The sequence below is a fragment of the Caretta caretta genome, chromosome 6, assembly GCF_965140235.1.
Source record: "Caretta caretta isolate rCarCar2 chromosome 6, rCarCar1.hap1, whole genome shotgun sequence".
NCBI lineage: Eukaryota > Metazoa > Chordata > Testudines > Cheloniidae > Caretta > Caretta caretta.
The window spans coordinates 26141121-26155261 of record NC_134211.1 but is presented as its reverse complement, the minus strand read 5'-3'; the positions used below and the strand labels follow the sequence as shown (position 1 = coordinate 26155261).

At 45.0% G+C, this 14141-nt stretch overlaps 1 protein-coding gene across 6 annotated transcripts in view; it reads left to right on the top strand.

Moving 5' to 3' along the window:
- Positions 1-14141, top strand: part of OSBPL5 (oxysterol binding protein like 5) — a 220223-nt gene that overhangs the window by 148148 nt on the left and 57934 nt on the right. For all 6 annotated transcript variants that reach the window (XM_048854699.2, XM_048854700.2, XM_048854695.2 and 3 more), the window contains 3 exons: positions 4728-4808; positions 6052-6153; positions 9294-9497. In XM_048854699.2, the coding sequence (XP_048710656.1) occupies positions 4728-4808; positions 6052-6153; positions 9294-9497 (387 nt within the window). The remainder of the gene's footprint in view (positions 1-4727; positions 4809-6051; positions 6154-9293; positions 9498-14141) is intronic.

Below are 14141 nucleotides of genomic sequence, written 5' to 3'. Positions count from 1 at the left end.
CAGTTAGATCCTGAGCATGTGGGCAAGACTCGCCAGGCAGATCCTTGGGAAAGAATTCTCTGTAGTAACTCAGAGCCCTCCCCATCTAGTGTTCTGTCTCCAGCTATTTGGGATTTTTGGTGCCAGTCACCGGTAGGCCCCGTGCTTTCATAGGTAGTTCCATCATACCATCCCCTACATAAACTTATCAAGCTTAGTCTTGAAGCCAGTTAAGTTGTTTTTTTTTGCCCCCACTGCTTCCCTTGGAGGGCCCTTCCAGAACTTCACTCCTCTGATGGTTAAAAATGTTTGCCTATTTTTGAGCCTAAACTTTTTGATGGTCAGTTTATATCTATTTGTTTTTGTGTCCACACTGGCACTTAACTTAAATAACTCTTCCTCCTCCCTGGTATTTATCCCTCTGATGTATTTATAGAGAACAATCCTATCTCCTTACTTAGCTAGCAGTTCGGAAAATGTCAGCATGTTAAAAGCTATTGCTGTATTGGGGTTTTTTTTCTTTCCCCTATGCCTAGAATTTCTCCTGCAGAAAGTGAGGCAGCATGTGAGAGGATTACCATCTGACAGGGTGGAAGATGATTGGCACTTGTTCTTGTTGTCAGTCATTAAATTGTTGTGAACTCCCTTCCCATTACTCCTCACTGATTAGGCCTCAGCTTGAGTATTGTGTCCAGTTCTGGGGGCCACATTTCAAGAAAGATGTGGACAAATTGGAGAAAGTCCAGAGAAGAAAGAAGGTCTAGAAAACATGGCCTATGAGGGAAGATAGCAAAAAAATGTTTCTTTTAGTCTAGAGAAGAAAAGACTGAGGGTGGACATAAATTTTCAAGTTCCTAAAAAATTGTTACAAGGAGGGGGGAGAAAAATTGTTCTCTTTAACATCTGAGGATAGGACAAGAAGCAATGGGCTTAAATTGCAGCAAGGGTGGTTTAGGTTGGACATTAGGAAAAACTTCCTAACTGTCAGAGTAGCTAGGCACTGGAATAAATTACCTAGGGAGGTTGTGGAATCTCCATCATTGGAGATTTTTAAGAGCAGGTTAGACAAACACCTGTCAGGGATGCTTTAGGTAATACTTAGTCCTGCCATGAGTGCAGGGGACTGGACTAGAAGACTTCTCGATATCCCTTCCGGTTCTATGATTCTATGTTACTGTTCAGAATATACATTAAGCAAATCCAGCCAGTGGCACGCACACAAGCATCAAGGAGGAGTGGGGGTGGCAACAGACTCTTTAAAAAAAGTGTGCAGTGAAACTTGATAAAAACACATTTAATTTCAGAAACCTGCAATAAAGAACTTCTCCAACAAATAGCCTACTGTCTTGAGACCATTTAAAAGAATCCCCGCCCCCCCCCCAGGCTTCAAGTCCAGTTTAGCTTGATCCGTAGTTTAAAATCACCTCCGTAAGACAGGCAGTTGTGGCTGGTCCTTGGATGATGATGACTTCAGACAAATATAATTGGCTGTACTCTGAATATTAACCAAACCCCTAAAGATTCCGCGCCAGTACTTGGAACAATATTGTTCTCTCCTCCACACAGTATTTTGTTTTTGTTTTTTTAAATTATGGTGGGGCACCCCCATGCATTGAGATGGAAGTACAGCCTCTGAAATAAACAGAAACCTTGTGCCGGCCTCTTAAAAACATCCTGGATTTGAAGTTACTTCAGTGGCTTGCCCTTTTAAACCTCTCCCCTAGTCAGTTTACCTCAGACAGTTGCCATGACCAGGTTCACTGGGTGGGCATAAGTGTTCAGCCCTGGTTTAATCATGAAAATAACGATCTGCTGTGGCAACAATTCTTGGTGATAGGGAGCTTAGGGCTAGAGTCACATAATTTGGGGCGAATGCAGTGATGAGCTGCCAAAATCTTAACAATGGGTTCCCTCCTCACCCCACGAGGGGGTCGTTGCCCACCCCTGCCCTCCCTCCCCCCAGGATCCCTGCCCCATCCACCCCCCTCCCCTGTCCCCTGACTGCCCCCAGAACGGGGCAGGAGGGTCTCGTGGGCCACCGTAGTGGGTGCCCACCCCACCCCGAAGAGCCAGAGGCACCTGCTGGGGGGCGAGGTGGGGAGTCCCGGCGTTCAGGGGAGAAGGCGGAGGTGAGCTGGGGCTGGGGGGGCGGAGAAGCGGGGGGGGCAGCGCGTTCAGGGGAGGAGGTGGAGCGGAGGTGAGGTGAGCTGGGGGTGGGGCAGGGAGCTGCCGGTGGGTGCTCTGCACCCACCAAATTTTCCCCTTGGGTGCGCCAGGGCTGGAGCACCCATGGAGTCAGTGCCTAAGGCGCCACTTTTGGCCAGTTAAATTTAGAAGCCCTTTTAGAACTGGTTGTCCCTCGCGGAACAACTGGTTCTAAAAGGGCTTCTAAATTTAACAACCGGTTCTAGCGAACTGGTGCGAACCGGCTCCAGCTCACCACTGGACGAATGTTGATCGCTTGGCTGAATTTGTCTCCAAGCAAAGTCACGCAAGCCAGCTGCAGTTCCTGGACCAAATGTAATTCCTGGTGTCAGTGATTTGATGTCATTGCACTAACACCAGGGGTGAGTTTAGCCTGTAATGTTCAGTTCATAGGATACAAAGAATGTCTGATATTTTATTTAGAAATACCTATTTGAGGAGGATTTCCCAGAACCTGATGACCAACTGTGACTTCTTGTTTCTTTACTGTAGCTAATGGGTACAGAAAGGGCTTGTCTATACTTAAAATGCTACAGAGGCGCTGCTGCAGCCCTTTAGTGTAGACACTACCTTTGTGGAGAGGAGGGATATTCCTGTTGGCGTAGGTAATCCACCTCCCAGAGAGGCAGTAGTGATGTCAGTGGAAGAATTCTTCCATCAACCTAGCACAGTCTACACTGGCACTTAGGTCAGCTTAGCTATGCCCCTCAAAAGACTTTTCATCCCCCTGAGCGATGTAGTTATGCTGACCTAATTTTCCTCATTTTTCCTCACTTCACCAGGCTGAAGTGTTCTTTGTACTTAATCCCTTGTGTTTCACTTCCCCCCAATGTTTGGCTCATAATTGCATCTCAAGAACATGGCATTTGCACACTGGTGCAAAATAAATATATAAAATTCTTCTGACAATTTTTAGAGGCTAATTCTCTGGTCTTATTAAAAACATAATGGTTTTTATAATCCCAGATAATTCTCTCCCAAAAAGCCTTCTGGCACTTACAGAAGTTTCCTCATTTAAAAAAAAAATGTAATCGTGTAGCTCTCAAATGTGTAACGCTGGCCTTTGAAATGTGACACAGACTCTAAGGGCAGAATTCTCTCTGTAACGGTGTGTCTACAGACCCCTTTAATGCTGAAGCCACTTGCTGTTGTGTAGATACTGACAGAAGAACCCCTTCCATCACTGTAGTAAAATCCTCCTCTCCAAGGGGCAGTAGCTAGGTCAATTCTTCCACTGATCTAGCAGTATCTACACTAGGGCTTACCCTGTGTGATGTAGTTAAGCCAACGTATGACATTTTTCACAGCCTTGAATGATCTAGTTATGCGCACCTAACTTTTTAGTAGAGGTCTTAGCTGCAGGATGGGTCTCTGTTGTAAATCCTGTGCCTGTCAGAAGGTGGCCCATGTGTGGAGTCAATATAGAACATGCAAGAGACTGCATCGCAGCTAGAGAGCGAGAACATGGCCTTCCAGAAAAATTAAAACACTGAATAGTTGGGTGGAGGCAGAAGCTGAGAATTTCCCAGGAATGGTCTCTGAGCGAGGCTAATTAATAAAAATTCTTGTAATGTTGTTGGTCAAACCTATTTATAGAAAAAAGATATTTATATACTACTCAAGTTTTCATTTCGAAGTGTCGTGTGTATTTATTTATTACTACTATAATTTATTTATTTTTCAAGTGGAAGAATACCAAAAGCAAGTATTTAAGAACCTGTAATAGGTTAGACAGTGTTTCTGTCCATATTGTAAACTGCAATTTTTGCACTTATTTTCCCCACCCTATAGAAAGTAGTGACTGGTTAGGAATTTGCATTTCAAATACTCCAGATGGGGGTCAAACCCCTCGTCTTTAGTTACTGCAGCAGTTCTCAAAATGTGGTCTCCAGACCATTTGCCAGTGGCTGAACATATGCTTCTAACTCTCCTTGTTTCCATTAGCTAAACCACAGGAAAAGAAGCAATAAAATGTCAAGTTCTTCTCTAATTCTACTTCTCAATGTAAGTGATGGGCTGTAGTGTTCATGCAGTGGAGAGAAGTAGGTGCATGCAATCCTAACCTGAAGGAGAGACTTTGTGTGTAAGCAAGCAGTTTCTGTCCTCTTAGATTCCTTGAGGACTGAAATTCTGCTGAACACAAAGACTATTGAAAACATGTGGTGGTAAAATTGATGGTCATCAGGAAAAGCCAATTTTACTTCAGGATGTTAAATGTCCTAAAATTTGTGATCCAAGAAGGGACAAGTTGTTTTCAAAGACGAGAGTGAGAATAATGGGATTGTTTACAGATAGGAATCTGCAATGGGAAATTGTGTAGAGACCTGGTGGGGTGGGGGAAGTTCTAAGTAATTGTAAGTGTAAAAGGAAGTTCACAGATTACACTACAAACGTGCCCTTCCTGAGTGAGTTTGTCTAATGTTGTGCTGATGAAGTCTACAATCTGCCTTCAGTGGGTTCCTGGAAGATGTAATCAACTTTTCATTAAAGCATTTCACTTAATCATTTTAATATTAACACATTGCTCCTCTTTTATTTTTCAGACTGAGTATAAGCTTTGCAATGGGTCTGATAAAGAGTGTGTATCTCCCACAGCCAAATTTACTAAGAAGGAGACATTGAAGGTATGTACAAAACAATAAAGGTTGCCTTGGGCTGTGGTTCACCAAGCTATTTCCTTTTAGAAAATATGGATAGTTTTTAGAAAAAAAAAATCTCATAAACTACTTCTCCTTTTACTTCTGAGTGTTATTTCCCATGACCCATCAAGCTGCTCGTTCTTTTTTGGTCATTGCAGGTTCAGAACTGTTTGTTCCTGTATCCAGTCTTCCATGTGGGAGTCGTTAATATTCTGTAATTAGAACAAAACGACACAATCACCATGCATCCAAACAGTTACCTATATATTCCAGAGCCCTTCGACCAACAGGAGGATTGTAATCCATTTTAGCTCTTATTAGTAACACACAGAGTGTGCTCTAACACCATCTAGTTGGCTCTCATCACCGTCCCAAAGCAATAGGTCAGCTGGTGCTTTTGGGTAAGGAAGGCGGTTCATAAAACCAGTCTTGCATAAGGGGCTACTATTATTATTGTAGGTAGTAGCTTTAGGGCTCTTCTTGCTGCCTTCAGCAAACTGGGAAATATCAGTACCTTGTTCCCTACATTCAAGTACCTTGGTTATAAATGTTTAGCTGCCATAGGCAGTTCTGCCCACATGGTAGAGCCAGCCCCTCTGGTATAACCTATGTGATCCACACAATGAAAGAAACCTTGAATATTGACATCGATATGACACCACTGCTTGCTCACCACTGCACAGGTGTCACACCCTAAGTGCCTGACATGTTGATCTAAAGCAAGTGGCCAAGTTTATACCTAGTGTGATTCAAAGGTTTCAATTTGTCTACACGAGGGATGGCTTTCCAGGAGATTTAGTCTAGGTGAAAATGTGATTATATGCCTCAATTCCAATCTGCTTCTGCATAGCTTCTCACAGGGATTCCCTAGTCTGCCTCCATCACTCTGTAGGCAGGGCGACAGCAGATTGTGTAACCTTTGTAACTGACAGAACTAAGTTTAATAAGAAGAACATTAAATCAAGAACTCTTGTAGAATTTTGCTATCAATGAAGATACTTGATATCCTGGCTGCTCTCTATGTTCCCTTATACTTTTGTCACTAGAACATACAATTTTGTTGATTTCTAGGGAACCTGTGTGAGGCCTGATAAGTTTCATGAGGGCTCTATCTGCACAATAAATTGCTTTTCCAGATACATTTATGTAAGAAGTTGCCTTCCTTCTCTAAGTAAAGCATGCAGTAAATGACATGTTTATAGCTGCTATTTTCTCCATTCTGAAACAGGTACAGAAGAAGAATTACAGACAGGAGAAGAAAAGAGCCACCAAGCAACTCTTCAGCGCTCTAAAGGATCCCAGTGTGGTGATTATGGCAGACTGGCTGAAGGTATTTAATGCAAAACATCACTTCTGAGGCTGGAGGAATAAATAAATGGATGAGAAAATCCTGTAGCATTTTGGGTTTTATGCAGTAGTACCAAGAGCATCCTCCTTTGAGTGAGCGGAGAAGACTTGCTTGCTTTCACTCAGTCAACCCCACTGGAATTGGAACAAAGACATTCAGATCCTCTCTCAAGTACTTGCTTCACTTAGTTCTGTCCTGAGTTGTAGTTTAAAAAGTAATCCCACCTTCTCTGGAAGCTCTCTCAATCTAGAGGAGTTCTTTTGTTGGGTCCCAAACAGGCACAGAACTGTAATGCAGTAGAAAAAGAAAATCAAATGTCCAGTTTTTCACATGCAGACAGGAATCACATTGAACCAAGGTAGGGAAAAGAGAATTCCTGTAGCTAACTGAAAAGTAGTGTTGGATTCCATTCTAGTCCTCAAATAGAAGGAGCTAGAACTTCAAGGGAAGGACAACCACAAAGGCCTTGCTGATTTCTATAAGTGAAATGGCAGAATCCCCTGGGAAACGAGCAAACCACATCCCATTTTGGTCAAATCTGCCCCTTCCACTGCCCTGCTCATCCAGTGTCTTGGAGGTAGCATGTTTACCCCAAGTCCAGCAGTTTTGGATCCTCTCCCCACATATGTTAAGGAGTTGGATTCAGAATTCTCTTCTTGCTAATCTTTCCTGGTTCTCAGCCTCTTTGATACTCTACATAAAGGGGGTTGGATCCAAGGTGGATGATTGCTATAGGTGTATGGGTTGTGTTTTTCCTGACTCTCATTGCATGAGCTTCAAAGCAAGTACCCCATCAATCGGACTCTTTCCAACCAGGATATTGAAGTTGTTTCCCACTCCCTGCCTTGGCCATTGTGGTCTGTCCATACTTAGTGGCTCGTGTAACAACCAGCCTTAGCTGAATGCTCATTTGCACCCTGCCTGCCCGAGCTTTGTTTGTTGGCCAGAACCTAGAAGCCAGCTCTGTTCAGTGCACAACTGATTCCTGTAATCCCCTCTCCACGTGTGTGTATGCGTGTGTGTGTGAGAAATATAATTTTTCTTCTGCCTACTGATTTCTAAGAGTTACTTTACCAAAAGGCTGGGTTTTGTCTGACCTTCTTGTCCCTGTGATGCTGCTGAGTTCCCCACTGTGTTTCTCCCTCCACTCTCCTTCCCAAAATGTCTGCCTCCCATTGTTGCTGGATGCCAGTCTCCTTCCCCTTTGGGAGTTGGGGAAAAACTGCATTTACCTTTCAGACGAGAAGGTCAAGGAGAATATACATGGCTCCTGCTGCATCTCCTGACAGTTATCAGTAAAGTCATTTTACAATCTCTGTGGAACTGAAGTGGGAGTATGTGGCATCTCAGAATGAAGAGATGAGTGGAAGTCTCAGCACCTTTCCCCTCTCAGTCTTCCATCCCAGGCTTCTGCCTTGGAGATTATCATGTCCCCAGTGCTCATCTTTTTCTGTTTTGGGGGTCTGAGGGAAAGTCGAATGTTGTGAGAATAGGGAATACCCTGCTTAATCTTGTCTAGTGATTCCATTTCTTGAAGCTATATGCTACTAATGCTGTAAGTCACATAGCCTGGGGTCACTTGGCAAAGTGAGAAGAATGAAACGGGAACCAGGTCTCAGCAGCCATCTTGGAAAGACTTGCAGGTCTTTTCCCCACCCTTTTGTTCTCCTTGCAAAGAAACTTTGTTAACTCACTGCACAAGGAAGAGATATGGCAGTTGCCTTTAAGCAGACAGATACAAGATGTTTCATTGATGTTTGAAGTTTGTAGCAGTTAAGCTTTTGATTTTCGTTTGATACAGAACAAACTTTGGACCAGTTGACTAATGTAATTGCTCCTTGTCCAAAGATATATGAATATTGACAATTTATCACTGTGCCCTGAAACTTATACACCACAGAACAAATATTTGATTGAAATTGTGGGATGTGGATGGGGGAGACTAGCAAATACGTCCATGTTTGTGTAGCGTTGCTGATTTATCATAGGAACATTGATTCCTGTCACTGTAGGTGACCATCTTCCGTCCGATAAAAGATATTACTTAACCCACCTTGTCTCTCTTGTGTTCTGCGGCCAGCACAGCTACAACAACAACTGACCCTTAACTACAGTTTGCAGTGCCCTTTCCATGATAAACCCCCCGTTTCAGACACTTACAAAACAAAATTGTTGTTGTTTTTAAATTATGGACTTCGAGACAATAGGATTTATTTATATTTGTTACAAATGTGAACACTGCTGTTCGTGATCAGCAGTGGATTCTAGGTGACTGGAGACAGCATAGTCTGCTAGAGAACTAAAATTAATAATGTCTTTGTACAACATTTAGGATTTATTTTATTATTTGTCTTCATGTGCAAAAAGTTTTATCCTGAGGAGTTCGAAGCTGTTAAAACAACTTCAGCTCCACAGCAAGCCATTTATTATGTATTCTCACAGCAGCAACCCCAACAAAAGGGTTACATATTGAGGTTCAGCCCATGTGTGGTGTTGGGCAAGAAGAGCTAAGTCTCACTTTACTGGTACACTCTTTTACCCTCAAAATGGCTAAAGCCGAATCCATTGACCTGCAATGTATGCTATCCGACTTCATGTGTTGCCTACGAGATAGAATTTGCATTGAGCATGACCAAAAAGTAAACCAGTCAGAAAAGGTGCTTCACAAAATGAGGATATTTGATTAAACTTATTAATTGTGGTTTCCCACAGCGGATCTTTACAGTAACTTCTAAGGCCACTTAGCCTAGACATAACCTTTTAAATACTTACTGGCCGAATTGAAATGTCCATCAGCATTGTCCCCAAATCATTCTCATGTGGTCAACAACTAAAAAATAAGTGTCTGTCTGTGTGTAATAAAAGGGGGCTGTGAACTCTCAAAATGGTAAGGGCTAGATTCTGATATCCTGACTCATGTGGAATATCTTCTTCCATGAATACGCCTACTGAAGTTGACAAGACTACGAAAGGAGTACAGTGCTAGGCAGCATAAATAAAGGCATCAAAATCTGTCTTTGAGAGAGAGGCACATGCTGAACACGTTGTACTGGATTAAAATACTTTATTTAAGAATTTAAAAAAAAACAACCCCGAACTATCTCTGCTTAATTCCCTCCCAGATCCGTGGGACCCTGAAAAGCTGGACCAAGCTGTGGTGTGTTCTGAAACCAGGAGTGCTGCTGATTTATAAAACACCAAAGATCGGTCAGTGGGTGGGCACCATCCTGCTCCATTCCTGTGAGCTGATTGAGAGACCCTCCAAAAAGGATGGCTTCTGTTTTAAACTCTTCCACCCTTTGGATCAGTCCATCTGGGCTGTGAAGGTAACAATTGTGCTGAGATGAACAACTCCCCCCCCCCCCCCCCAAAAAAAAAAAAAAAACAACAAATTCTCTGAGGCAGAGGGGGATATGCTTGGGGAGGGGAAGCAGGGTTCCCAGCAGACTGGAAGGGCAGCTTTGTCTTGTCCTAGTAAAACAGATTACGTTACTTAAGGCAAATTAGGGACTTGATTAAATTAAATTTGATTTTAATACCAGATCAAAAGAATGTGGAGCTATTGAGGTGGGCTATATAAGTGTAATTTATGGTGCATAGATACGTGACTGAAATTAAAGAAAGGAGGAAAGATTGTCTGAATACAGGGAAAAGCTCCTTGACAGTCAGATGTGTTAGACTGTGGAATAATCTGCTGAATGTGGGAGGGTTAGGTAGAATTTAAAGTGCTGTACAGTGCAGAACAAGAGACAATCTGCCCTGGCAAAGCGAGGTGAAATGGATGATTGATCTGGTCTTTTCCAGCTCTAATGTTCTGTGATTGAGAGGAAGTCTGGTCTTGTGGTTACAGCATTGGACTGGGCCTGGAGAGATCTGTGTTCAAAACCTGGCTCTTCCACAAACTTCTTTTGTGTGACTTTCATCCCTCTGTGCCTCAGTTCCTCACCTGTAAAATGGGGTTAACGATACTTCCTTTCTCCTATCCTTAGTCTCTCTTGTCTGTTGTAACTGTAAGCTGTTTGGGACAGTGTACAGTGCCTAGCACAACGGAATCTTGATCTCCGTTGGGGCTTCTAGGTGCCACTATAGTACCAATAATTGATTCCACCCATCTGAAAGATACAGATCCTGCAGTTTATATTTTTTAACTAGTAGCTGAAAGGCTGTGCTGTCACATGGGTATAATTCATAAAGTCATGGGGAGGCTGAGAGCCAAAAATGGCTGAGAACTTAAAAACTGGATGGTAGCAGACTGGGAATACCAGTGATGACTGAACCTGCTGATATTCTAAGCAAAAAGAGCTCTCATCCATTCTCATTGCTCTTCCCGTCACTTCAGGTTGACGCAGCAGATATTCTAGGCTTCAGAGTGATATTTAGGGTTATTATGCGGGGGTTGTGTTGGGAGACTTGTGTGGGTGGTGAATGTGGGATACATGCTATGGTGAGGGGATCTGTGTGTTTGCGGTTATTGTGTGTGCTGGTTGTGTTGATTTATGTTTAAGACGGTTTGTACTGGGACACTTGTGTTTTTATGTGAGTGTCAGTTTTGGACCAAGTAATCCACCATCTGTTCAGCCTCCCTCATATAACCAATGAAATTGTCGCGTGCAAATTAGCTGTAGAATAAACGTGGTGATTGGTTGAGTTACATGTGATATCTATATGATCTATGACTCTTGACTTAGCATAGATGCATGCCTTACTTACACCACAAAGGTATAATTCATTACGTGAAACTCACTGACAATTGGACAGTAGCAGACTGCAAAACTCAGTGATGATTCAGCCTGGTGATATTCTGAACAAAAAGAGCTCTTAACCATGCATATAGCTGTTTCCATCACTTCTCGCTGACTGTGCAGACGTTTTAGGCATCAGAGTGATATGCAGAGTGGCATTTCTGGAAACTTATGATATCAATAACTCACCCAAAGTTTTAAAGAAATATATTTATTTCTCTAAGGTGGGATGAAACAGCATTTGCCATTAGCTGTGATTAAGGAGGATGCCCCCACTCCTTACAGACCGTAACATCTGTCTGATGCCCTGAAGAAAAAGCTCTTAGCTACTCTGACTCTGTTCCACTATTAAAAATAGCATCTGTACAGAGTTATTGCAGATATAAATTCCCTAAGAAATATTACCAGCCTAAACAAGGCATTGCTGATTATGATGTTACTGCAGGGAGGCCAGCATAGCAGAGATGCCTGGAAGGAGTCATGTACCAGGGCTGATGGCATTCATTACTCTGGCACCAAAGGGTCTGGCAAAAATGGGAGAGCAGATGTATGAGGCCAGATTCTGACAACCTTACTCACTGTGCTTCATGGGTAGTCACTTTGAAGTCAAAGGAACTATTTGTAAGATAAAGTTCTGCTAAACTGAATCCAGCTAGTGGTAGAAAATTAAATGGACCTCAGCAACAAAGAGTAAGAGCTACTGTTTCCTCACAAGGGTTTTAGCCTAGCCTCAGTCTGTGTCTTGACTCTTTTTTCTTTGCACTATACGGTCTTGTGCCAAAGGTGTATGAGGCATTGTAGTTCACCTACCACTTGGCTTTTGTTCAGCCTTCAAGTTTCTGTTCATCTGGTTCATGTCCTGCATCCAAGAAAGCTGTCATTTATTTGCTGTCCATCACCACAACAGTTCCTTGTGAGCAGACAGAGGTCAACTGAATTCATCTGAAAAGTGCAGTGAGAGAGAACAAATTGAACAGGGCAGGCAAACTTTTTGGCCTGAGGGCCACATTGGGTTTCCAAAATTGTATGGAGGGCTGGTGAGCGGAGGCTGTGTCTCCCCAAACAGCCAGGCATGGCCCAGCCCCTGCCCCCTATCCACCCCCCCCCCCAGCTTCTCACCCCCCCCCAGCTTCTCACCCCCAACGGCTTCCCTGGGACTCCTGCCCCGTCCCCTGACAGCCCCCACATCCCCGGGACTCGTACCCCATCCACCACCCCTGGACCCACCACTCCTGACTTGCCCCCTGGAACCTCTGCCCCATCCAACCACCCCTTCTCCCTGTCCCCTGACTGCCCCCGCCACCCCATTCAACCCCCCCTCTCCTTCCTGACTGCCCCCGCCCCGGGACCCCTGCCCCATCCAACCCCCTTGTTCCCTGCTCTCTGACCATCCTGACGCCTATCCACACCCCTGTCCCCTGACCACCACCCCCAACTCCCCTGCCCTCTATCCAACCCCCCGCCCCCCCGCTCCCTGCCCCCTTCCTGCGCTGCCTGGAACACTGGTGGCTGATGGGACTACAGCCGCCCCTGATCAGGCCGCGGCTCTGCAACTGTGCTGCCCGGCCACCCACAGCGTTGTGCCGGGGGCGCCGCGCCCTGAGGCTGCGGGGGGGCGGGGGGGGCCAGCGGGGGAGGGGGGCGAGCCTCCCGGGCCAGGAGCTCAGGGGCCAGGCAGGAGGGTCCCGCGGGCCGTAGTTTGCCCACCTCTGGATTAGAAAGTAGTACGGTTTTGCAATTGGAAGCATCTTGTGGTGTCAGAATGCTTTTTCCTTCAGCAAGACTGACCCAACAGAAAGGAGTCATATAAAATACATATATTATATTCTGTATATTAAAAAGTGAAAGGATTTTCCTGAACGCTGTTATGGAAAACAAGAAAATCATGAGATATTTGGGTTTTAGAGTCAGAGTAGTTCATTTGGATATCTTGAGCTGGATATTAGGGATGCTGCATTTGAACTGTGTATTAGGAACCCCCCAGGTTGGATTGCTGTGTGTGACAGCCACTTTGGGCCACAAGATGAACACCAAGAGAGCAGCAAAAGGCCATCTCTAATGAACTGCTTGATGTCAAAGGAGCTGTTTGCACTCTGACAGCAGGTAAATGCTGAAGCTGCCAGAAATACTGTTTTTTATTTTATGTCACTTCACTGCATACTTTTAAGGCAGGGGTGGGCAAACTTTTTGGCCCGAGGGCCACATCGAGGTGCGAAACTGTATGGAGGGCCAGGTAGGGAAGGCTGTGCCTCCCCAAACTGCCTGGCCCCTGCCCCCTATCTGCCCCCTCCTACTTCCCGCCCCCCTCAGAACACCCCAACCATCCAACCCTGCCCCCACTCCTTGTCCCTGGACCACTCCCTCCCAGGACCACCGCCCCCTGGGACTCGACCCCCTATCTACCTCCCCCCACTCCCTGTCCCCTGACTCCCCCCCCACCCCCTATCTAACAGCTCCCTGACTGCCCCCCAGGACTCCCAGCCCCCTTACCGTGCTGCTCAGAGCAGCATGTCTGGGAGCGGCGCTGGAGCCAGACATGCTGCCCTGTATGAGCACGCACCCCCTTCGCCCAGAGCACTTCCCGCGCAGCGGCGTGGCTGTGGGGGAGGGGCGGACAGCAGGGGAGGGGCCGTGGGCGAGCCTCCCAGGCCAGGAGCTCAGGGACCGGGCAGGATGGTCCCGCAGGCTGGATGTGGACCGCGGGCCGTAGTTTGCCCACCTCTGTTGTAAGGCAACCAGTGGAGCATTTGCTAGTGTAAATTGGTTTTGTCTAATGGTGCAAAGAGAGCCCGCTTCTCATGAATTATAGATGGGTTCTTTGTTCCAGCACAAGTTAAAATTATTATCTATAATACTGGAACCAAGATGTGGCCAAGAATTCCCACTGCCTGTTAAAACAAGATGACGGATCCTGAAACGTAGGGATTGTCTAGACTAGAATTTGTGATTGGGTTTTAACTCTAGTTAATTGTTTGCCAGTTAACACAATTGTCAATGCTAGTCTGGATGCTCCACTAACATTTGTTAAACGACACAGATATTTGTGGTTACCCCAGGGCTCAGCCGTAAGCCCTAGAACAAATGTTTGTGGAGCTGTCTAGACTAGCATTTACAGTCGCGTTCATCAACTCAGTTTAATGGGCTATCGTTTAATTTAAACTAAAACAGAATCTCAAACTCTGAGGTGCCTGTCAATTGATTACCAGTGTATTTAGGGTGAAAGACCGC